The sequence below is a fragment of the Sinohyriopsis cumingii genome, unplaced genomic scaffold, assembly GCF_028554795.1.
Source record: "Sinohyriopsis cumingii isolate HCF-2022 unplaced genomic scaffold, ASM2855479v2 utg002106l, whole genome shotgun sequence".
Classification (NCBI taxonomy): domain Eukaryota; kingdom Metazoa; phylum Mollusca; class Bivalvia; order Unionida; family Unionidae; genus Sinohyriopsis; species Sinohyriopsis cumingii.
This window is the reverse complement of record NW_028316131.1, coordinates 1,645,200-1,670,086: the sequence shown is the minus strand read 5'-3', so window position 1 is coordinate 1,670,086 and position 24,887 is coordinate 1,645,200. Positions and strand designations below refer to the sequence as shown.

The window sequence follows — 24,887 nt, the reverse complement described above, 5'->3', positions numbered from 1 at the left end:
GTTAATGTAAGGTTTGTAGCAGCCATCCTCAGATTTTGACAGTAATTAAAAATCAGATTATCATATTGTATGTAAATATTATTTAGAACCTTCATGCACTTTATATATGTCAACGAGCTGGCAATCAATCCGATTGTAGGGTTTTTTAATTAACAAGTAAGTTCTTAATACTCTACTAATAATAGTGTTTATTTGCTATATAGGCCATTGGACTATGATACAAATGCATACATCATGCGGAACAAAAATATGTTATAGTAAATAACAAACGAACATCGTATTTATAACAAGTAATATACATGAAAGTAATGATTATTGTTATTTTCGGATATTGGTGAGATACAAGCATCTACTGTACAGTAATCAAACAGACATATTTAAGGGTAAACCTAAAACTTGTGTGCAAGATTTGTGAGATTGACCTAAAGTCTTGTGTACCAGGAGTCTTTGATGAAACGGTTTCTCTAATCTTCAAAACGTTTATATTAAACATTGCTAAATTAGTTATCATAATTTTGCTAGTATCTATGGATATAAAGGACCTACATTTCTTAAAAGTTTGATTTTTATAGCCAAAGGTGAGCAAGTATTTTCGTCATATTTCTCCATATAGCGGACAAGTATTGATGCAATGAAATTCATTATCGATGTTAACTTTACAAATTTGACACAATCTTTCCTCATAGCAGATGCGTGCATATCTTCCCGTACTAGCTCTGATTGTCAAGTTCCCCACTCTAAGCATAGTGATTATATATAATATACTCAACTTTAATAGATTAAAGTTAATGTAATATTGGTTTTAGATATTAATTGCTTACTTTCTATGAAGATTTATATATTTAAGTTAAAGACATCTGTACGTCACACAAAATATAAAGGAATTGAATGCATAATTCATCAATTCATCATTTGACACATTATTGCATATATATATATATATATATATATATATATATATATGTATGTATGTATACAAGTATACATACATAAAACACACATGTATAATAATGATTATTATTATCACTTTTATTATTATCATTTGTAAATACATATTCGCTCATAGGACAAGGCCAGCCTCATATACAATAACTCTGATCTGATTACTGCATTTGTATGGGAAATTATGATCGAGATTTTCGAATGGAAATACTGTACGACCTTGGGAGTGCAGTATATCCATCCGACAAAACGACTTCATATTTTCCCATACAAATGCAGTAACATTTTTATTATATGCTCATTTTTTTATTCTATCTAAGGCTTAATTATATTAACAAAATACACTACGAGAAACAAAGTAAATGAATGTATGCCGTATTCCAAACTAAATGCACAAGTGTAGATTCATCATTACACAACAACAGCATTATTACTGCACGCATAACTTTGTCCATATAAACTTGAACTTAGCCGCGCGCTCGACATAACGTTCGAAAGAAAATGGCGTGTCTAGTTTAAATTGAATTTTGGAGTCATATTGTGAATGAATGCGCATTGCAACAACTTTTCCATTTGATCTGGAATGAATAGATTTTGGTATTTTTTCGATTCTATAAAATTTGATGATTGTAGGCTGGATTTATATGAGACAATTCCAGGTGAAATACATCGGATTGAAGAAACAGGGAGAAGCGTGTTGACATCTGCAAATGTGTTTCTGTTTCTGGCATTGAATGTTTGAAATCATAATGTGGGGAAAATATGAAGTCTTTCAGTTGCAAATATCAAAGAGACGCTTTGGAATTTAATGCTGATTTCATTTTAAGGGCAATAAGGAGGATTTAATTGCACTGATATTCGAAAGTACTTTACAATTTCGAAATGTTTAATCACGATTGAGAACCTATGTCATGGCTCATGTAATTACGATTTCCAGAACTAAGAAAGTACATTTTTATGAAATTCAGGATGTAAAACTGTAAGTATATGTTTTGCCATTCTTGTCACCAGCTAAAGAAGACAGTATGTGTTTTGTCACTTGTATGTCAGTTGTAAGGACCAATTCTTGTGTCTATAGTATACCTAACTTAAATTGTATCAAAAAAGGTAACGCGGAATTTCCCAAAGCAGCTGATATGTGGCAGTCCACGAAACATCTGCTTTACTTCATTTTGAAACAAATTTAAAGAACCACAACGTAAAGCACCTATTACGCGAGTGTACATGATTTGTTTACAAATCAAAAGTGATGGCGTCTGTGTCCATTGTTTGTTTGCAATAGAAATTAGTTCCTTTATGCACGTAAATGCAATATGTGTATTTGCATGCGAGTTCAGTATCGGGTAATATTGCACGAATCTGACAATGTAAAGTTAACGGAGAAAACAATGAGCATATAATACTATGGTTTATATTGTTTGTGCTATTCATAAATAGTGGCAGACTGCATAGACCCAGATCAGTATACATATTTTGACTCGAGACCTTGCAGACTGCAGTTTTACTTTCATGAAAGTATGAATTTCAAAGAAAACAATTAATTTGCTTTTAGACAGGAGACAAAAGATGACATAGGAACTGATTTCAGAGAGGAAACGAGGGATGATTCAGAAGATGATATCAGAGATGAGTCGAATGATGATTCAGGAAGTGATAATAGAGAGGTGACGAAAACTGTGCAAGAAACAATGTTAGTCAAATATTTCAAAAGAATGAAGGAGATGATCCTACTTTTCTACAAAGCACCTGTTGTTACATTCTTATTACATGTGGTAGGTTCAGTATTTTTCTTTATATATAGGATATTGGCAACTGTTATTAGCAGAATGGACTGAGACGTCCTACATATCTTGCACCGGCAGATAGGTTTTACACACTTACTTTTCTATTCATATTTAAGTTTGCTGCTTTCTGGCTTCAAATAATTCTATGACTATAGCAGTTTGTGCATCAGCTTTTGTTTTATGATTCATAAAAGTTAGAAAAAAGAATGTATTGTTTAGTCAAATTTAAAGTACAAGCGCACACGACCTCGTCTCAGTCGTCTCATAAGTGCATCCATTTTTAACCAATCTACAGTACACCAAGACGCTAGAAATGAACTCCAACACATGGACACCGAATGAAGAAACATTTATTTGAAAATAATTGGAATTTTATGAAATCAATCTTTTTTTACTTTGAGTATAAATGTATGATATATCTATATTAAATTAAAAAATTGTGGCAAAGAGATTAGTTTTGAGGTTAAGAGCGTTGAGCGTTAAGGGCGCTGATTAAACCAGACAGAGGCCGCTTATCTTTCATAAATGTACATTTTGTGGCGACGAAGTTAGTTAAATGCAATTATTAAATGTTTTTTGATGAAAGGAATACATCATCCATGATTTTGAGTCGTCATTTGGCTGGTTGTATTCCTGATATGCAACATCCTACTCTCCTGGAGTTAACACAAAAGTGAAACATCTCAGTAGCACCGACAGAAGAATACAGGAACAAAACTATAATTTTCGAAATACGTTACACAGCAATATTGTAAATGATAAAGTGATTGACCACATATGGGCATCAGTCAGAATGAAAAGCCGTTCTGGTAACGTTTGTTAAATCTTACAATTGTTACGAGTCTATGCTCTTAAAATAAGAAACAGAAAAGAGTGAAAGATATCAAGCTTTGTAAAACTTAAATGTATTTCCAAGAAGACAAAGTGAAAATGAGAAGAAAGAACTTACGGTATTGCGAGTTCAATCCGAAAATAATGCAAGAATTACATAAGTCCTATTAATTTTATGTTCTTAAAACAATTCAGTAAACGTCCGGAAAAAATCCCGAAAACTGAAGGCGATAACATACCTGTAATAGATTTTAGTGTGTTTATGTGTCAGCAGTATTTTGTTGAATTACAGTAATATGATACAAGGATTGAATACACTATAAATTCAAGTGAATGTCTTTATTCAAGAATTGTATCACAGAAGAGTAAATAATGACTGTAACATAATTGTAATCGAGTGTGTTTTTTGGATTAAATGAATAACGCAAACACAATGTGATGGACGATGGAAATTTATAAAATGAAATATATATATTATAAATACAATGATTTTCTCACGCTCTCAACATACGATTGATCCAATCACTCCACACAAACATACAAACATTCACAAATTGAAAAACGAATATATGGAAAGATGGATTCAAATAACCTCATGGACTGTAAATACGTTTCAATTAATAATATGCACGCAAGAGAGATTCACATGATTTCACGTACGGAATACGATTAAGATTCAAATAATCTCAAGGAATTCAGTTATGTTTCAAATAATATGGGGCAATGTAAGCGAGATTTACATAATCTCCTATATTATGCAATATAAGCGAGATTCACATAATTACCAGTAATAAAACTAAGATTCAAAATAATCTCATGCAATTGAAATTTACTCAGTTTAAACATCAGTTGGAACAAACATATGCCTCGTGACACATGTATAGTCGTATGATTCATAAACTCATGAACCACACAGTTTCACGGAGTCCATGGGTTGGCTCACACATTTATCGGCCGCTCACACCCTAAACGGATCCACCACATGCACAGACATACGTATAGACATACGCACATACAGCACACAACACCCTTGTATTATCTACGTCTACATTCGTGGTTCCACCACGTGTACAGACATACGTATACACATACGTATAGACAGCAAGCAGCACTAAACAGCTACAGTCACCCCTACACAGCTACAGTCAGCTCTAAACAGCTACCGTCACCCCATAACATCTTCAGTCAGCTCTAAATTGCCATGAACAGCTTCAGCCAGTTCTGAATAGCCCTGAACAGCTTCAGTCAGTTCTAAACAGGCCTGAACAGCCCTGAAAAGCTACAATAAAGCCAAAACTAGTCATAATAATGGGTTTTGAAGGAGTCTTTATATATATATCCAATAAATTAAACTCTAATAGCTTGCAATTCAAAGTTCACATCGTTTCAAATCTGCATATTTATAAATGCATCATTACACGATAGGACATCAAAACCTGAATAAGCTTGACATATCAAATCAAATATGAATTTAACACTTACCCCTATGGCTGGAGAACACAATGGAGAATGTTCACTCCTTGACAAGATCCAAAACGACCAGTGTCGGTTAGAAATGTAATCTACCTTAAATCCATAGGAGAGTGAGTAAAACTCAGGGTAAAATACTCGTGCATATCGTGGTTTTAATGTATCTCGTCGCACGTAATTTTCGACGAGAAACATGCTAGTGTTCACCCTTGGTAACGTTGTACACATGTACCACGAAAAATGGTCAAGTCGTTCTCAGGTAAAACCAAGTTATTTCTTGCCTTATTCTGTGACAATCACCTGAATTCAATAATTTGAACAAAATATATTCTAGCTCGAAATGCAAAAAATACTGAACAACTTGATTCTGCTAAAACTTAAAGCACGAAAGACCAAGTATTTACAGTTGCAACCTTATTTAGTTCTCTACTTTACCTCAGGTTACAATAAGCATCTTCTAAAAAGAAGCCTTTACAGTAGCATGTAATAATAAAGTTAATAAAACTAACAAACGAAACAAATTAAATGCATATAACACAATTGGTTGTGGTTTTGTGGGTTCAATGCCATTTTCCAGCACGTGATAAGCTATAGATGGCGGACATTATGTCCGGTGGAGAATGAGTCGGGGACAAACTACTAACCCACATGAAGCTACTGAAAAGCTTTCTCATCTTCTTTGGCCGAAGCCGAGAATCCAACCCACACAGACAGAGATGAAGTGTCAGTGGTCTGTAAAGATGAGCGCTTTAGACCACTTGGGCACCATGAGTTCCTATCACTGATGTGGACTTTCAACAAATCTGGGTGATGCGGATCTTGATAATAAAACAACAGCATGACATCATCTCAATAGAAGATGACCTAGGCCATAGGCAGTTTAGGCTGTTATGGGTATGACTGATATTGGATTCACCTCCGAATATATTTAAATCGATAGTTATGGTCAATCTTCTAAGGAATATTAATTACAATGCTTAGCAGAAAATTACCTACATTGGCATGAGAAGATAATTTGTGAAGGAATTTCTGCCTCTACCACTGTCCTTAATTATACTTCTGAATTAAAATAAATTCAATTTATCTGCTCAGAATAAATGAGCGTTCATGTAATCAGTATATGTAATTATCATTTTTAATTTGATTATATCACAGGTAACTTTTTCACAACATGTAATACTCATTATAGGTCTGAAGGTTCTGTTTGCAGATGGGTTTATAGTACACATAATCAAATATAATACACGTAGTGTTAAAGCTTTTGTAATGAAATTCAAGTCTGCACATATGTGATAGTTGTCATATGGATATACTGGTTCCCTGTTTTAGAAGATTTGTCAATGTTTAAAAGTAGACTTACTAAATAGAACTTGTCTGGATCTCAACTCACAACAGAGAGACAGTCTGAAAATGCAATATTAATCATATACCATGAATATGTTCAGAATGACACATATTAATACATTTATTTTCAGATATCCTATATGGCTTTTCTGTGTTTGTTTAGCTACATTCTAATCAGCAAGTTTGACCAAAATCTGTCAGTGGAGGACATTATACTGATTGTATGGGTTTTGAACATTTCAATTGAAGAGATAAGACAGGTTTGTATAATATTGCAAAACTTAGTTTCGGTTATCTCCCCTGAACAAGAATTTTTAATCTCTGAAAACGAATCGATTATTTTTGTTAGTAAGACATAACATGCGATATAATAATTATAGGTTACTGCACTGGTATGGGAAAATATGAAGGAGATTTTTGGATGGAAATACTGCACGACATTGGTAGTGCAGTATATCCATTCAACAAAACAAGTTCGTATTTTCCCACACAAATGCAGTAAACTTTTTATTATACGCTCATTTTCTTATTCTACCTAAGGCTTAATTATGTAAACAAAAATACAGTACACAAAACAAAATAACTGAATGTATCCCATATTCCAAACTAAATACACAAGCGCAAATTCATCATTACACAACAGGAACAGTATCAATGCGCACATAACTCCGCCCAGATAAATTTGAACTTGGCCGCACGCTAGACATAACTTTAAAAAGAAAATGGCGTTGTGGTCTGCTTATAATTGAAAATTTAGTAATATGGTGAATGGATGCGCATTGCAACAACTTTTCCTTTTGATCTGAAATGAATAGATTTTGGTGTTTTTTGTCGTTTCTACGAAATAATGTGATTATGGACTGGATTTATGTGCCAATTCTATATGAAGTACATCGGATTTCAGCGACGACGGAGCAGCGTGTTGACATCTGCAAGTGTTTTTTTTTGTTTTTTGTTTTTTTGTTCTGCCATTGAATGTTTGAAATCATAATGCTGGAAAATATGAAGTCTTTCAATTACAATTATCAAAAGGACGCTATGGAATATAATGTTTATTTAATTTTGAGTGCAGTAAGTAGAATGTAATTGCGCTTGGAATATAGTCGAAATTATAGAAAAATTTCGAAATGTGTCATCAAGCTTGAGAACCCATGACATGGCGTATGCTATTCGGATTTGCAAAACTAAGAAAGTACATTTTGAGAAAATTCAGGATGTAAAACAGTAAGAATATCTTTTGCTATTGTTATTACCAGCAAAAGAAGACAGTTTATGCCCTGTAACTTGCATGTTATTTGTACGTACTCAGCAATTCTATGAATTCTGGCGTGTATCGCCAAAATCCGAAACATTGTATGAAAAAGTTAACACGGAATGTAGCAAAGCAGCTGGTATGTGGTAGTCTACGAAACATTTACTTTAGTTCACTCAAAAACAAATTTAATCAACCAAAACGTAAAGCGTCTGCTACACGAGTGTACATGGTTTGTTTACAAAGTAGTTTCTAATACACTAATAAAGCATGTGTCCTGCGCGTGAGTGCAATATGAAGGTGTGCAATATCTAAAATACTGAACGATTCTGACAATGTAAAGTGAACGGAGAAAATGTGAGCGTAAAATAATCATCAAAAGAAATATAAATTGAGCTTAATTGTTTGTAAACGTCCTGTTATACAACACTAAAATTTACAACCCAAGATCTGCAAGTCAGATTAATTACCAATTACGGTATGACAGTCCTTAAGGTATGAGATCATTTCCACTCGATTTTGTTTTCCTGATATTAGCATTTGAGTGGCAAACCGTAAAATGTAATTTAAATTAAAGGTCACATTATATTTAACACCATTATCTCATATTATGAGTCACTTAAAACGAGTCTGCCTCTAGATGATTCTAATTATCCGTGTTTTTTATTAAGCTGTTCAATATTTCAGTTGCATATTACTTTATCCATTACATAAAATGTTTCAGTTTATTTTGTGGCAAATAATATTTTTGTCAGTTGAAAAGGGTTATATAATTAGCCTTATATAATTGTTGCGTTGAAAGTATCTTGTAACATTGTGCACATATAATATATTAATTAGCTTGAATTTAAGTTATGTCTCTCTTACTAATGAAACCCATCAAAACTGACAACCGTTGAGAAAAAACCTGATTTCTATTATTGTGCTTTTTGTTTTGTGGTATCTCTTAGTGTAATTCCCACGGGAATAAATGCTTTTTCATAGTTTCGCAAATCTGTATTGTTTGCGTAACGTTTGTCCATGATTTTAGATTGTATTTAAGCTAATGATTATTTATAGATAACATTTTGCACAGTACTTATGTCCAGGATTGTGGGTGTGTAAGATAATGTCATATTCTTAAATACCTGTTTATATTTCCTTTGGATATTAGGAGGTTCTCGACAATGTTTATCTGCTTGTTCGCAAAGTCATGACTATAATCTAAACTGAGAACATTCTTTCAAATGAGTGTTCCAAGTCTTTATCTCTGATTACAAACATTAACTATCAAAGGGTTGTGAAGTAGCAAGATCTGATATTTACGCTACTCAGTAAAGAACGTAATTACGGTATGACAGAAACTTATGAAACAAATATTGCAGCCTGGTGATAAAGGTCTGTATGTCTGTCTACCTGTTCTCCTCAGGCTAAGTATTAAGGTCCTTGAACAATTGAAAACAGGTTTGTGACTAAAATTATATTATTAACACTTTTAGAAGGCTATAGGGGCGTGTTGATCCTGACGACCCAGTTAATCATGCAAGACGTATAGATGTAGCTTTACCACATACAGAATATTTAATTGACGAAATGTTGTTTGACTTCAGTGAGTTTGGGTTAACCAATCTTAGGAATTCAAAATTGTTAACTGGACCAGAAACATTCATATCTACTAAACCACAAGAAAGGATTGAAATACTTTTCAAAATGAATTCTGTCAAGTAGAATATTTAATAAAGAAATGTCACTATTTGCTTGAATTGAATTTTTTGAACCAATGTTCATCGTGTATTCTTGTACTGATACCAGATAATACTTTCCGCAGTGTACCTCAATTACAGAATATGTATTATTATAAATCATTTGTATTGTTGTACTATGTTGAGTTCTTCTATCAAGAGCTGCGGTGGCTCGGTGCTTAAAATGCTGAACTCACGACCGAAAGGGTGCGTGTTCGACTATATTTTCGGTCCAGTTTGAGTTAGCTATTATGGTGTGTACTTGAACATGGTACTTTACTCTAATTTCCTAGGCTCTAAATACTCTATTTTGTGTATGTGCCCTAGAGACTCAAATCAAACCATACTAAAACATAAATGTCTACATTGATCTGCACCTAAGCGTTCGCGGGATTTATTCAGGCCTTAATCAGAACTTTACAAATTGATGTAAATATCTACCAAAACCATGGAAATACTCATTGATGAAGGAAATACCCATTGATGAAAAGATTATAGAAACTGGTAATGACCCATGAAATACATTTCCACTGCAAACAAAATATGCAGAAACATAACAAGACGAAATATTATGATTATACACTTGCTACAAACAGTTAGAATTTTTTGTTTATAATACAAAATAGATTTTAAACTAAACAGTAATTACTATAAACATGTTGAATGATGTATATTATTATGTTATTTTCTTAAGAGAGCCTCAAGCTTGTTTAGTCCACCTACATAAATAAAGTATTATTATTATTATTATTATTATTATTGTTATTATTATTATTATTATTATTATTATTATCCCAAAATTAACGTGGTCGATTGAGGATACTCAATGGATAGATAAACTTTTATTGGCTGATTTGTGTGTTGATATGGAACATACTTAACGGCTAGGACTCTTTTCTTATTGGTTTGCTTTACAGAGAAAAGTATCCTTTGATGGGATATTTAATTAAACTGACGTTTCCAGTAAGCAAGAATTGTGATTAATTCATGCTTTGCAGTGAATATTATACATGAGTAAAACATATGCGATATATAACATGTATATAATTTTCATTTACCTACATAATTTTATTTCCAGATGCATGCAACTGATACCATCCTCACATTCTATAATTTTATTAGAACCTGGGTTGACGTACAGTACCCCATCGTCTTTGCATATACTGATGATCATCATAGTAATTTCAAAATGTAGCTTCTGTTTTGTTATAGTACTGTTTTCCTGTATGTAGTTATACTTGTAAAAAGCAGATATGTCAACCGAAAGTTTAAATGTCGTTAGGATATTCCCATTATCTGAATCATTATTGACTTTATCTTAAATTAAATATTATCATCAAGAAGGTTATAATATGTCATACACAAGTTTCTTAAGGTATTTGAAAGTCTATAAGATTATTACCATAGTAATCACTTAATATTCAGAACCGTGTTTAACATACATAGTTGCATGCGACTCTAATTAAACCACTCTTCCAACAGGTGATTGCAGCAACATTCATGCAAACGGAGACAAAACTCAAACGTTACATAGCAGATGGCTGGAATAAGGCAGACATCTTCATAATATTGTTGTTTGTGATCGGAATGATTTTGAAGTATATTCCACATCCATTAACGTTTGAAATTGCTCGTGTTGCCCTTGGCGTTAATCTGGTTACATTTTGCCTGAGACTGCTACAAATATTTTCAATGAGCAAGGAACTTGGACCTAAGCTAGTGATGATTATTCGCATGGTATGTGAGTTATATATTATCTTAAAATTATTCAGTTCTAGTTTTTACATTTGACAATAAATACAATGCTTATATGTTTGCCTTCTGTAATAACAAGGTGTCATCATAATGTATCATCAAACACATTAAGTTACCAATATGTTCATTTGGCAAAAATATTATTTAAAGGTTGGATTTCAAAGGCAATAATTTCTTGTTTCTTTGGTTCTTAAGAAAAACAGATTGTGATCATGATCGACTCAGGTACGTTAAGATACAATTTATGATGGGGTTTCATTCGTTGTGTCATAGTCATAGACTATAAGAGTTTTTGTGATTCTTGATGTTTCTTATCCATCTGTTCATTCGCACAATTTAGGTATCTCTATTCATCTACAACAACCAGGAGGATTGTCATGAAACTTCGCCATTTTGGATATTCGAATACAGTACTAGATTCCTTCTTATTTGCTACTTTGGAAATACAAGTTATACTATTTTTTGTGCTGAAGTTTCATCTTTTCTTCTCATGTATATCTTCAATGGTCATCACCCATTCTCTCTCTAATAGTAACGAATCTCATCAAAATCAGTTTTGCAGTTATCAATCTAACAATTCGATGAGTGTATACTTTATTTTTCTGTAATGATGGAAACAATGGATTCGTTAGTCGTAAACAATCAAACACCACGAAATTTATTTTCTTGGGTCTTTGTCAGAGAAAAATGACTAGTATCAGAAACGACAAATAAGTGTCAATGGCACAAACACGAAACCTACAATCAAACCAGCAGTATGCAAGCAACTAAAATGTATATTTTTCACCCTTATGTACTATTTCTTTTAGGATGATTAAATACAATCCCCTTTAAACTATTATAGTTGGGTAGTGGATATCGTCGTATGGTTATTCCGACTTGCAATGCAGTTCGTGTCAGTATTTACTTAGTTGAACTGCAAAATTAAAACCACAGTCGTCACTGGTAAATAGACCATATTTTCCAAAGCTTGCATGTTTAATAAACCACTTAGCTAACTGGTCAGTTAATTGAACAAACATACAGTTCAAATCCATGGAAGTGTCCAAAAAATATTCTAAAGATACACGGTACTGAGTTGATATTTCCCTAAATGTATTGTGCTTTGAAAAAAGTAATTTAACAATTGCGTGTCCAAACTGTATGCTGCACCAACATATACGCCACAAACAAAATTATGTTTTCAAGATTTGGACAAAAAAGTATTCTCTCAATAAAGATAACAATATCTCCCAATATATTCATAAGTTATTTTGATGAATTATTCAGGTGGCAGTATTAAAGCCAATTACATACGTCTTTTTCAGTAAAATCCGTGATTTAAGTTTCTCGAATTTAGTTTCAATGTCTGCATGATAAATATAACATGCCATCTTCAGCTCAGGAAAGAAAATTTTTGTTGCGAATCATCAGCTATCATTGAGACATCTGGTATCGCTTATTTAAGAACACGATTAAGTGCTTATTATTTGGCTCTAGCAGTGTTTACTTTAATAACGGATGCGAACCGAATTGTCCTGAGACAACGCGACGCAAGGTAATTAATATAGTATATGTATCGTGCTTATTACGGTAGATCAAGGGTGACAGCATATACGTAAGGGTGGGCAGCCTTCTGTCGTGTTAAAATCACGTATAGGGCTTAACTATGAATTGCAATTTAAATTCTTCATTGTTTCGTTAGCATAATAACGTACAGTTCTCTTTCTGGGACAACGTTTTAAATATCTAGATGTAGACTCGTGTAGTGTTCTTTTGACAATCATTGACATGTGATGTACCGAAGGAAGTGTACAACAAATAAATCACGATCTGAGGTATATCAAATGTATGTGTTATTATGTTGAGTGTAATTCAAATTTAAGTACATGCAAATAGATAAGTGTAAGTTTATCATTTATTAAGTCAGTTATATTTAATCTTCAGAGCAAATGTATAATACGGGTGTTATCGATCAACCAGCATATTTGTTCCTATTATTCTTGTTTCATCACTTCCCCAAAAATATCGACATTAACAATTTTGGAAATAATTTCAGCGATTTTTATGATTAACTATTGCGAAGAATTAGATTGTGCTAGTTACTATCTGTGACATTGGCTTGCCACTTTTGGCCAGTTCCCAAAACTAATCAACGCTTATAACCAACTGGAACTGGGGCTATACTATTGTATATTCCAATGATATATTATGTGGAGAGGGTACATATGACAGCCCATTGAATTACCATCAGTCACGTATGTCCTGCCAGATCATGTTCTATTATGTCAGGAATATCATCCCAATATGTCAGAGATGGCATGCAATATTATGTACCATACTGTTACATATGTCATGCCAAGTCCTGCCCCATCATGGCATGTAGGTTTGTCCTGCCATATCAAGTTTCATCATGAATCTAGTTTTGTACACAGTATCATTTTAATGATTTAATAAATTAAACCCTATTTAGAAGGATTACAGGATTATGTTTCGTTTTGTACTTATTTCAGTTAGACGCTTACTTTAGAATGTTTCGATATACTATCGCGTGACGAATTATATTTCTGCTCAATAATATTTCATTTTAAAGTTTACGGTGATCAAAACGAAGATTAGTAATGATTTATACTACTACAATTTATGTAAAGTATGTTATATTAGATGAACAAAATGTTTCTCAAAATTCATATTGAATCAACTTTCAAGGTTTTATCTTGATATTTAATACAAATATTTTCAGGTTGGAAATCTAACCTCTTTTTTTGTGATGTTGCTGATTTTTATTGTGGCTTATGCAATTGCTTCTCATGCCATATTGTACCCAAATACCGAAATCAGTCTTAACTCTTTGAGGGTTATATTCCGGCGTCCATACTGGAATATTTATGGAGAGTTCATGTTGGATGAAGTTGAAGGTATAGTTACATTTTCTCATAGGTATTTTCTCTCTATATATTCATTTATTTATCTATCCACAGTCGATTAAATCATTATAAATTTGTCAAAAGGCTTACTTGAATGACATGTAAAGTATCAATTTCAAACAAGAGGTTAACAGTAAGAAAATATTTGATGTCTGATTCATATGATATCTTTGCTGTGTTCCAATCGGGATCCAAATTAACATATTAGAATCAATGACGTTGGCCAGAGAACCAGACCAACATTAGAAGAGTTACAGACGGCTCGTTAATATGCCAGCCTGACTTTACTTTGAGCTCATCAGCTGTTATCTTACCCACTTAATCAAGCGTTTGTATTGATAACAGTTGATGAACATGACGTGCAACATGATCAAACATGTTTACCTTGATGGAAACGTTTGACTTCTTACAAATCCTCTGAAACTGATCAACTAGTCAACATATAAGTACTAAAGGAATTATCACATATCTAGCCATGCTAATACGGCGCGAATACCATTTATTGTACTTAATATCGAGTAAAGTGTAGTATCTCCAACAATATAAGAAATCAGTTTCACTACCACATAAATAAAAAAGCCATCCAAATGTGAATTTCAACTTTACGGCATTAACCAATACATCATCTGCGGTTATTCAAACTGAACATACGGTCATTATGGTAGAAGTTTAAATAAAACACAATACATAGGTTCATTATAAACTTTATTGTAAATATAAATAATCTTTGGCATAATGGGGGCAAATCCAGTTACAGCACACTGCACCAGCCGAGTTCTGAATTTGTTTTATAAGAATACCTCAGGAAAAGAGACTTGGGGGAGTTTGTAGGGTTCTGAAGAGTGTCCGACACCTGTAGGTGGAGCCGCATGGGGCTGATACGAGGTATATAGGGACACTGACAACCGAACTCGATAATTAATCCTGATGGTTGATATGATAACAAACATAAGACGATACACCATATATGCACCGTAGGAAGCGGATATGAAGTATATGGGCATAATAGTTGAGTACACATTTAAGTACAGACACAAATTGGGGGTCAAAAGCGAAGTTGTGAAAGCGTGAAACTTGGCAATGACCCAAACGAACTGAAGAGAGCCCTTACGACTATAAAACATTGCGACTGAAACGAAGTCCCTCAATTTAAGGAAATGTAAGGATAAATAAAGATAATAATGACTGAGAATACCATAGCGTGGAAAATGCGTGCACTAGGTTTCGAACCGCCTGATAATCCTGGTGTGGCTAAAGGTATCAATATTAGATATCTGTATTAGATAACCAGCTTGGAATTCACATGTCCACAAACAAAAGATACAGCAGAAATGAGAATGTAACATAGAATGTGAAAATGAATGACTGACATGTACAGCTATACAAATTTATCTGAGGTGTTCCAATAATGTATGATGGTCTCACAAAGTGAAGAAGCGGAATATTGCATTGATCGACACAAGTGTAAACAGACAAGTGAGGCGCACGCTGTAACATCTGCTTCTACATATAGCTAAATCTAGCGGGGTGCACCTAAATGTCTCAACAATACACTTTAGAAGATCATCGCCCCAGGGCGGGATCCGATGGTCTGGAATTCCTACCTTAGCAGCACTGGTAGCTTCCCCGATGTGGACGGTCTCTCCATTATAGTGATGTGAATCATCACCTAACCTCAGCAAAACAGCCTTAATGGTAGCGATAAAGATAGGTCTACTTAAGACGCGACCATTGTCCATGAGGAACAGTGGATCACAAAGACGAGCTCCAGCTAATAGCCGAATCCAATGGAATTTTCTCTTCACATGAAAAGGACATACTAGGACATCACAGTTCATATCATGAATATCATATCCAAACCTTGACGGAAAATGTCACTCTAAGATGACGCAGAATGAATAGGCGTTTATCCATATGAAATATCATGTCCGACATACACAAACTGTTTGTCGCAGAAAATATAGGCTCCATGAAGAGCAAATTATCCGCACCGCAAAAAGCATACGAAGCCAGCACACTAGTTCGCAGTAACAGTTCAGTGTACTCGGTTATAAAAAATATCAAATTAGAGGCTCCAAAGAGGACGCCAGTTTGAATGTAACAATCTATTAGGAAGGAATAGTGTTCAAAGCACATGACACTAAATTTATATTCATGAATGTTCCTGAACAGAAAGAAGATGATTGGGGAGAACTCTGATCTTGCGCGTATAACATGACGAAGACTATTGTCCTAAAGTCTTAATTATATGTTCCTCCATACCAACTCCAGCTGCAGATATGGTTGCACCATGACCTCCAGCCAAAGCACGTTGCTGCCGCAGACTCAAGTACTGCTCCAGACAGTACGTGGGGCACAATCAAGAGTTCCGAGCAATTTAAATATTTACACCAGATGAAAAGGGTTCCTTTTTTAAATTACAGATATCACGGTAAGTATACCATGCATTTGCCTGTTGAAAATGTCACATCTGGAATCTTCAAGTAGTTGCACGAGCAGTTTTTCTGCAATGATCAGCCCGTAACTTCACCACATTGCAAGAATCTAAGAAATGCCACCAGACATATGCACTGCAGCAACAAGTCCACGGCCGGCGAACTCCCTCTCGCAACATAGGTGACAACTGCACAAACCCATAAAGTATACTCTTTAATCTGTCGGAATCATGAAAAGGGTTATTGTGACCAGCCTGTGTATTATAAAATCCAATTCCTGCAAGGTACAGCTAATTGTGGAGAACTGCAGCTGCATCAGGGTTTGACAGCATGTGAAGAAATAAATATAAACATCTTAGAGTTCATATAAAGAGAACGAATGAGCCTGATATTGCCCAATATTCAACAGGCACTTGCAGCCAGTTCTGTACACTGACCTAGTATTACCGGACACAAAAACACAAACTCCTGCACATGTTGTGTCAAAATGGCATAAACTCTGAAGTCAGGGGTCACACAATACCCAGAAAGGTTTGTATTCCACGCCACATAACGCAAGTGAGAGATTTAAGTGTTGTAAGTCAGCCGCGTCTTCAATGAATCCATATGCAGTGCTCTTCAATGAGCCAATATGAAGTGCAGTGCCTTTATGATATGGACGGCTTTATCAGTCTATGTACCCATGAGACCGCCGAACTGTGCACACAATATCCAGAAATGTTTGTATTCCATTTAATAGAACACCAGTGGCAGAATGCTTTGAAAGATGGTCACGTCTTCAACGAACCCATATAAAGTGAAGTCCTCTCCAAGGAGTCCATATGAAGTGAGGTGCCAGTATGATGTGGACGGCAGTATCAATCTGTGCACCCATGAATCCAAAGCAGAAAACATGGAAAGCAGAACCAGGCAGTAGAAAGTGCTGTGGTAACAGATCAAAATACCGAAGTCACCAATGAATTACAAACTAGAAATTCTACTGATATATTTCTTAAAGACATCTTACTTCCACCTACATGGACTTAAATATACCTGCATAGAAGGCTTTGCGAATGAATCATAGCAGGACATGATTAAGCGTTTGTTGTATAAGATACATTGTCAATTAGTAGTTTTGCATGTGTGCACTAAACGTTTATGAACAATTACAAAAGTATTATGGCACAAGTTTACCTGCAACCATTTTTGTTGAATTTAATGTTTCCTTTTTTATTATCAGATCACGCATCTCAGCTTTTTAAATGCATGTGCCCCTGGTCGAGAATAACAGTAGAGCTGTTGCTCGATTTATGCTATTCATGAGGTTATAGCACAATTCGAATTTGACCTAAATCAAAGTAAATGTGCCCTGTCGGTGAGCTATATGATGTGCGCACTTGCACGTACGCACGGTGCACGCGGTCCACAGCACATGCCTCTAGCAAGGATGTAAATACGAGCACATTGACTCAGATTAAAAGTTATTTCGTTATTATAATTAGAAATAAAAGGAAAATGACACGTACGTAACGTTTTGTTATACCATACTGAAAATTTGTCTCACAGACAAATATAAACCACTGTCCATAAAAAGACATTTAAAGTTCTCATAGCGCTATCAGTATGCTGAGGTCCCCAATTTTATTATCCCAAGTGTATCTTTTATTGAAATTATTATAAGCAACAACCGATGTGTACATGTCAAATAATTTCAAATTAAATATTAGTCAACAATAATTATTCAATATGTGCACTACAAATAGCAGTATTTGCGTCTTAATTTGCACAAATTCAATAGCATGAAATATGAATGACATTATATTTCATTTATCTTTGGAAGGTAATAATGATTGTACAAATATTGAGGACTTGTATAGAAATGGGACCCAGCCGCGCTGCCCAACGGAATCTGGAAAATACGTTGTGCCTGTGCTAATGGGTGTGTACATGCTGATGTGTAACATTTTGCTGCTGAACCTGTTGATCGCTATTTTCAGGTAATATTAAATCAATATATTACAAATTTACAAGCCAATGTTAAATTGCTTCCATACTTCTGAAGAAACGTACTTTATATGTGTTATATTTTACGTTGTTAGCTTTCGGGCGTTATCCATGTGCATTAAAGTATAATAACATACATTATACATAAAACGACAGAGAATAAGTGATAATCAACTCATGGCGGGTTTGGTGGGTGACGGATTGTCAGTAATAAAATGTGTTCTTAAATATTAGGATAATTTTAAATGCATTTTTAGTCATTCATATGCAATTTGTCATTATCAAAACAAAGCATATAGAATGATGTCTCTCATTGTCTCACAGTACGATGAATTGTTCCCGACCAAATATCTGATCTGCATATAAAGCAGAACTGCATAGAATCATCTGAATACAAAGCATATTTGTAACAAAGGGAAAGTGTATCATGTTATAAAAGGCACCGTTGTACCAAGAGTATCAAATCATTCTGTATTGGATCCACAAGTGCTAAACAATCCGATTTCAACATTGTTGGTGGATTTGGGTGCTACAGCAATGATGTAAGCATAGATTGACGGTAGGAAGGACAGTCTTATAATATTTAACTTTAAAATGATTTTATAATGAATGTAGTTTTGTTACACCCACATGTGAACAATATGAGCCTAGATATGCCACTACATAACGATTTGGCCTAACAGATTGTTTCGGTTTTCATTCTATTTTAGTGGCGGGTTTATTATGTTTTCCGGACCTGGTGCTGTTCTGCTGACACATTACTAGATACCATATCTGCGTCTATGATCTTTTAGCACATTATGAAATGTCATATACGGACCTTTAATATCCTGACATAACATGCAATTCTGGATCCGGCGTACCATGTATCGTAACACAGAGGACTCTGATCTGCTAGCACATTATACATTGGCAGAGCTGCAAAACCTTATCAATACAATTTCTGGCCGCGACAGTTTATACCATTAGGTCTGGTTCTGTACATTCATAGTTGGGTACAGATCTTCTGATATATTAATGTATGTCAGATCTAGGTAATCTCCACACCTATTGAAGCCCCAATATAGAAATACTTAACCTTCGCATTTGACTCAATCACAAATAAATAACAATGAGATGGCACGTGCATGGTGGGACCACCGGGTAAAAAAACCTCACGACTTTGAAAGCCTCACTATTCTGTACGTGTGGCATGTTTTGACATAGGGACTCGTCTCTTTGACTGAAATGGATTCGCCTTGGGTTCATATGTGGGTAGCAAATTAAACTTTAGACAGCTGTCCAAAGACTTGGTGACAAATCTTTGGTAGTTTTGTCTCATTTCTTAATCAAACCAGTGAGTCATTACAAAAGGTACTGAAGTTTCATTTCCTCACCACTATATAGCTGTTTCATGTTTTTGTTTCAAATTCGAACTGAACGTACCATTTCGGTCCTAATATATGAAATCGTTAATATTCATGCATATGTCTCTCTCTTGAAGAAGGTTTTGCAATTCCCCCATTAAGGTTCTGTTCATGAGTAATCAATATTTGATTTGAAATATTTGTTGTAAGTAGACTCTATCACGATTTCAACGAAATATCAATAAAACAATCGTAGCTAATCAGAATAAAAAGGACACGTTTGTTCGTTCTCGTGAATAGAAAAAGAAGATTTATTCTTTCATTAAAACTTCGCTCAGCATACAAAGATCTAATCCAGGACCAAGCTAAGAAATTTGTCAGAAAATAGTAGTGATTATTGCATTAAATATTATTAGAAATGAAAACTTTACATACGGAATATTCCTTTTTAAACACACACACACATACACACACACACACACACACACATACATACATACAGGCTAGTCATGTTGTGTAGAGATGCTGTTTACATTTGTAACTTTTTGTACTCAATATTGCTAGTACCACGGAAACGAGTGCATTGCATAAGTAATTTGAAAAGTAAGGTGCTGCACTTTAGAAACTTTCCAGTAGGTATCTGTACAAATGCGATGGACTAGGGAAATATGTAATATCTAGATCACGTTTGCTAGTATGTACTAAGTATCCAACGTCAGCAGTATTTACACGTACATGAGCATTGACTGATTTTGTCTATTCCAGCCACACCTTCGACAAGGTACAAGAAAACGCTGACATACACTGGCGCATCCAAAGATACCACCATATTCACGAGTATATAAATCGTCCGATTTTTGTTCCTCCCTTTAGCTTTATTGCGTATGTCTTCAAGATTGTAGTATTTTTGAACAAGCGTATGCGTAAGGAAGAAAATTGCACTTCAGGAACAAATGCTTTTTGTAAGTTTTTTCACCTTTAACTCTTTTAAAACAATAGCTATTCTCACTCACATTATAAGAGTTATGTATGTTTAACTATTATTAAGTTTATAACAAAGAGTAGAATGCTGCAAAAGTTTATTGTGATGCGGCATTCTGTGGTATTGAAATCAATAGACGTTTTATGGCGGATGTACTTTCATGGTGTCACACTATTTTCACCTAAACTACATCAGTATCGTTTATGATTTTTAAAAGGTCGTAGATTAAGTGTCTTAAAATGATGCAAAACGTACATCTCTAGTCTGCTGCAGTAATTATAATAACACGAAGATAAGTGTGTCTAGAACATGATTTGCAAGCGTTATATTTTCATTTTCTCTTGCAACAAAGAGTGCTTGTGAAATGAGTGTTTAAAAACAACAAAAATTATATTTATTCATAGCTAAAGGTAAACTAAATTAAAACAAACGCACTAAAATGTATCTATTGGTGTTCAGTGATTTGTCTTCATCGTGACTGAATATATAACTAACGTTAGAGTATTCGAAGAAAGATTTGGTGCAAAAAATACCTTACTGTGTATATTGAATTTGAGGATATATACTCTGGCATGCGACGGCACTAAAAGGACATGGTAGCAATACAAAGCTGACTGAAGCCATTTAAATACTCGACGTTTCAAACATTTTCGCGGAAATGCCTTTCGAACTATACCTCTTGCTAAACCTTGTCTCCTTGAATCTTTCAACCATTGTCAGGTGTTTATAATATTCCACGAGCTGCTGTGCTACGCAATTGAAATTGTTTTCTTTGTCGGTTCTAGTACCTCGTAAAGGCCTCAGATCTCAACAATTACCAGAGATGTTTTATCTATCTCTGCAAGAATATCCAGCTTTCTTTTGCCCATCCTTTACCCACTTAAACAAATATGTTACTATCCATTTTGTCGGTATTTGCTGGTAAAGGAACCTTTTCCAAATAATGTACTCGTTTCCTTCTTCAAGCATGTCCTGATTTTAAACTGCATGTGTCTAAGTTATCTGCATGTTTGGCACCAAGCCTTTCACCCGCCCCATCATTTGTAATACCTCATAAGCTCCTTCTTTGGTACAAAAAAGTCTGTTTTTTAATTCTCAAGCTAATCGTCATGAAAAGGATGCAAGCCATTGTACTAACGTATCACTATTAGCAGAGGTATCATTCTCTTCCTAGAAGCTGTCAAGGCGTGTAATATACCTACTTTTTCCTATCCTCCTCCACATAACTTTTCACTCCTCTTTAGCTACTGAGATAAAAAGACATGCTTTATCTAGTGTATGCCTCCTCCAGCTCCTGTAGTCCCATTCCACTTTTTGGATATGGCGGACTGATTCATAAATTATCTTTCTATTCCATTCTCTTCAATGTTGGTGTATGACATTAACATTGGTGAAATTTGTCAGTTTTAGGAAATAGTAATAAAATAGTAATAATATAATATAATATAATATAATATAATATAATATAATATAATGTAATATAATATAATATAATATAATATAATATAATATAATATAATATATAATATATATAATATAATATAATATAATATACATAACATAATATAATGTTTCTCTAAGATCAAAATAGTTAAAGTCTCTGTAAAATTTCAGCACCAACAATAAGATCTCGTTAGACATTAGTTGTCCTTACCTCAAAGTTCGTTTCCTTTTCTTTTTATTTTGCGTTATACCACTCCCGTCTCGGATGCGGGATGTCGTGGGTTCGATCCCCAGCCGAGTCATACCAAAGACTTATAAAAAATGGTACTAACAGCTGCCTCGCTTGGCGCTAAGCATTATGATGTTAGTGTTAGGACTGGTCGGCCTGGAGTCAGGATAATGTGACTGGGTTGGACATCATCCTACATGTCTGCGGCATGATGTTCCACTCCTAGATATCACAATCAACTGCCACACTGCAGACATCGTAGCAATATGACTGAAAACTTGTTAAAGCTACGTTAAAAATCCAAATCACACACACACACTTTGGCGTTATATATTTTGTATTCCCAACTTCACAACTGTTGCCAGACAGACAATATAATTTTACCTTTATTTCCCAGCCAGTACTTGTGTGTGTGTGCGTGTGTGTGTGTGTGTGTGTGTCGTCCCTTTTATATATTTTGCATATAACAACGACATTATTTCCCATCTTTTAATTGTTAATCAAATATTACCAAGGTGACAGCATAGTGATACTTGGATTGCTAGCACAAACGATATCAAGGTTGTTATTACATCTGTAGACATATGCATAACATATATACACCTGGGTTAACCATTGTAATATTCTCTTTCATTAATTTGTAGTGCAACCTATCTCTGACGAAAAACGAAACGAATTACGTGAATTGGAACGTGATATTGCTTGCACGCTTATAACTAGCGAGCAAGTGGATCTAGAAAGTATTGACAAAGGAGTAAAAGCAATAACACTGCGGTGAGTTTAGATATTACTATTATATCCAAATCCAATTTAAAGATAGAAAAGCACAAATACATTTAGTACAATATCTCATAATATAAATGTCATTGTAATTAGCCTAAATACCTTTACTCTCCAGTCATGGAAATATCAAACTTTGTGAAAATCTTCACTAGTGCAAAATAATTGCGGACACCAAGTACGTTTCTTAAAGTCAACGAAAACTAAAGCATTCAGATTTGACTATGAACTAAGGAACGTTTCATCAATCATGTAAACTTGTGTTTAAATAGATGAATATTTGACCGTTAAGCCGTTGAGCTTACCTGCCACATTGTCAGAGAGTGAAGAGTTCTTACTGAAGCGCAAAGATTGTGTTTAGAGGTCCCAGTGGGAAGGATGTGTGAACGAAAGCCAAACAATATGTATTTCAGTTACGGATAAGCAAATGTGTCACATAAGTCTACATAAAATGACTGGAAATTTAAACCTGAATAAAGGTAAATAGGCAATAAAAATGACAGACGACATGTTCCGCAAAGTATGAGTTTTCAGTGGGATATAACTCGATACTTGATGTAGAACATCCACATTCTAAATAAAGTAAATTAACGTATTTTATGTTTTTTAATTTGCGTGAAAGTTATTAGTATTGTTTGTTTTTTCCTTTTCCACTAAATTAAACTTTTCGTTGATATTTATTTTATGAAAATGTAGTTAGACTCTCCGATGTGCAAGTTTCAAAATGAAATGTCATTTCATTTTATATCTAGATCATTTTCCCATTCCCCATCTAATTTAGATGTAGTTGATTAATTTTTTATAAGGAATATCATTAAAGACTAGAGTGCTCTCTAATTAGGTTCGTGAACAAGTCCACGTGATAATTACATATTTAAAGTATTTGTCGTTGTTTGGGAGATGTAATGTCAATCATTTATAAAGCTCCCTTAAAACAAAATATGGATTATCGTTTCGATTTTCAGAAGAATATATATATATATATATATATATATATATATATATATATATATATATATATATATATATAATGCCGGCAATGTATTCTGTTTTTATAAACATGATTTACATCATAAAAAAATATTGACGTTAATAAGTTCTCTGATCAGTGATTTCAGTAAGTTATTATAGTATTGGATCACGTTTGTATAAATATATATTTAAGTAAGATATTTGATCACTGGGCTGTATACAATTGTTTTTGTTACTGTTTGAATCAAACAGGTTCAGCAATAATATATATTCCACAGACTGTGTACCTGTACAGTCTATACATAAAATTAAAGTATGTTGCTTTTATCATTCCAATGCAGTGCACATGATACCAGTGAAAGTTTGTAACCACAAGAAACAAACTGACATGGTTTTTCGACAAGAGAAATAACATAGTAATGTAAACATAAACTAGTATTTGTTCATGAAAATGTTTTGTAGGTGCTTTTCCCTGGCAATCAAGTTTATAAGACAACCTAGATTACCTAACTAAATAACTTAAATCAATCATTGCACCCGCCAGATGCAACGATAAACTGACATACATGATATTCGTGACATAAATAACTCATTAAACAAAGATTTGAAAGTTTTAGATACAGTAATATCGTATAACAAGAAACCAAAATAATACCTACGCAATAATAACTAGAGAATCTATTCACCTAGGGAGATCAAGAAACATTTTATG

At 34.1% G+C, this 24,887-nt stretch overlaps 1 protein-coding gene across 4 annotated transcripts in view; it reads left to right on the top strand.

Moving 5' to 3' along the window:
* The window catches only part of LOC149771152 (transient receptor potential cation channel subfamily M member-like 2), a 111,140-nt gene that overhangs the window by 74,277 nt on the left and 11,976 nt on the right, over positions 1 to 24,887 (top strand). For 2 of the 4 annotated variants that reach the window (XR_016418404.1, XR_016418403.1), the window contains exons 18-24: positions 2,495 to 2,714; positions 6,503 to 6,631; positions 10,827 to 11,081; positions 13,822 to 13,996; positions 18,260 to 18,416; positions 20,535 to 20,606; positions 23,068 to 23,197. Coding sequence is in view for 2 of the 4 variants with exons in the window: in XM_089948804.1 (XP_089804930.1) it covers positions 2,495 to 2,714; positions 6,503 to 6,631; positions 10,827 to 11,081; positions 13,822 to 13,996; positions 18,260 to 18,416; positions 20,535 to 20,731; positions 23,068 to 23,197 (1,263 nt within the window). In the remaining 2 variants the exon portion in view is untranslated. Of the gene's footprint in view, positions 1 to 2,494; positions 2,715 to 6,502; positions 6,632 to 10,826; positions 11,082 to 13,821; positions 13,997 to 18,259; positions 18,417 to 20,534; positions 20,732 to 23,067; positions 23,198 to 24,887 lie in introns of all 4 variants that reach the window. The other 2 variants (XM_089948804.1, XM_089948805.1) reach the window with 1 other exon arrangement.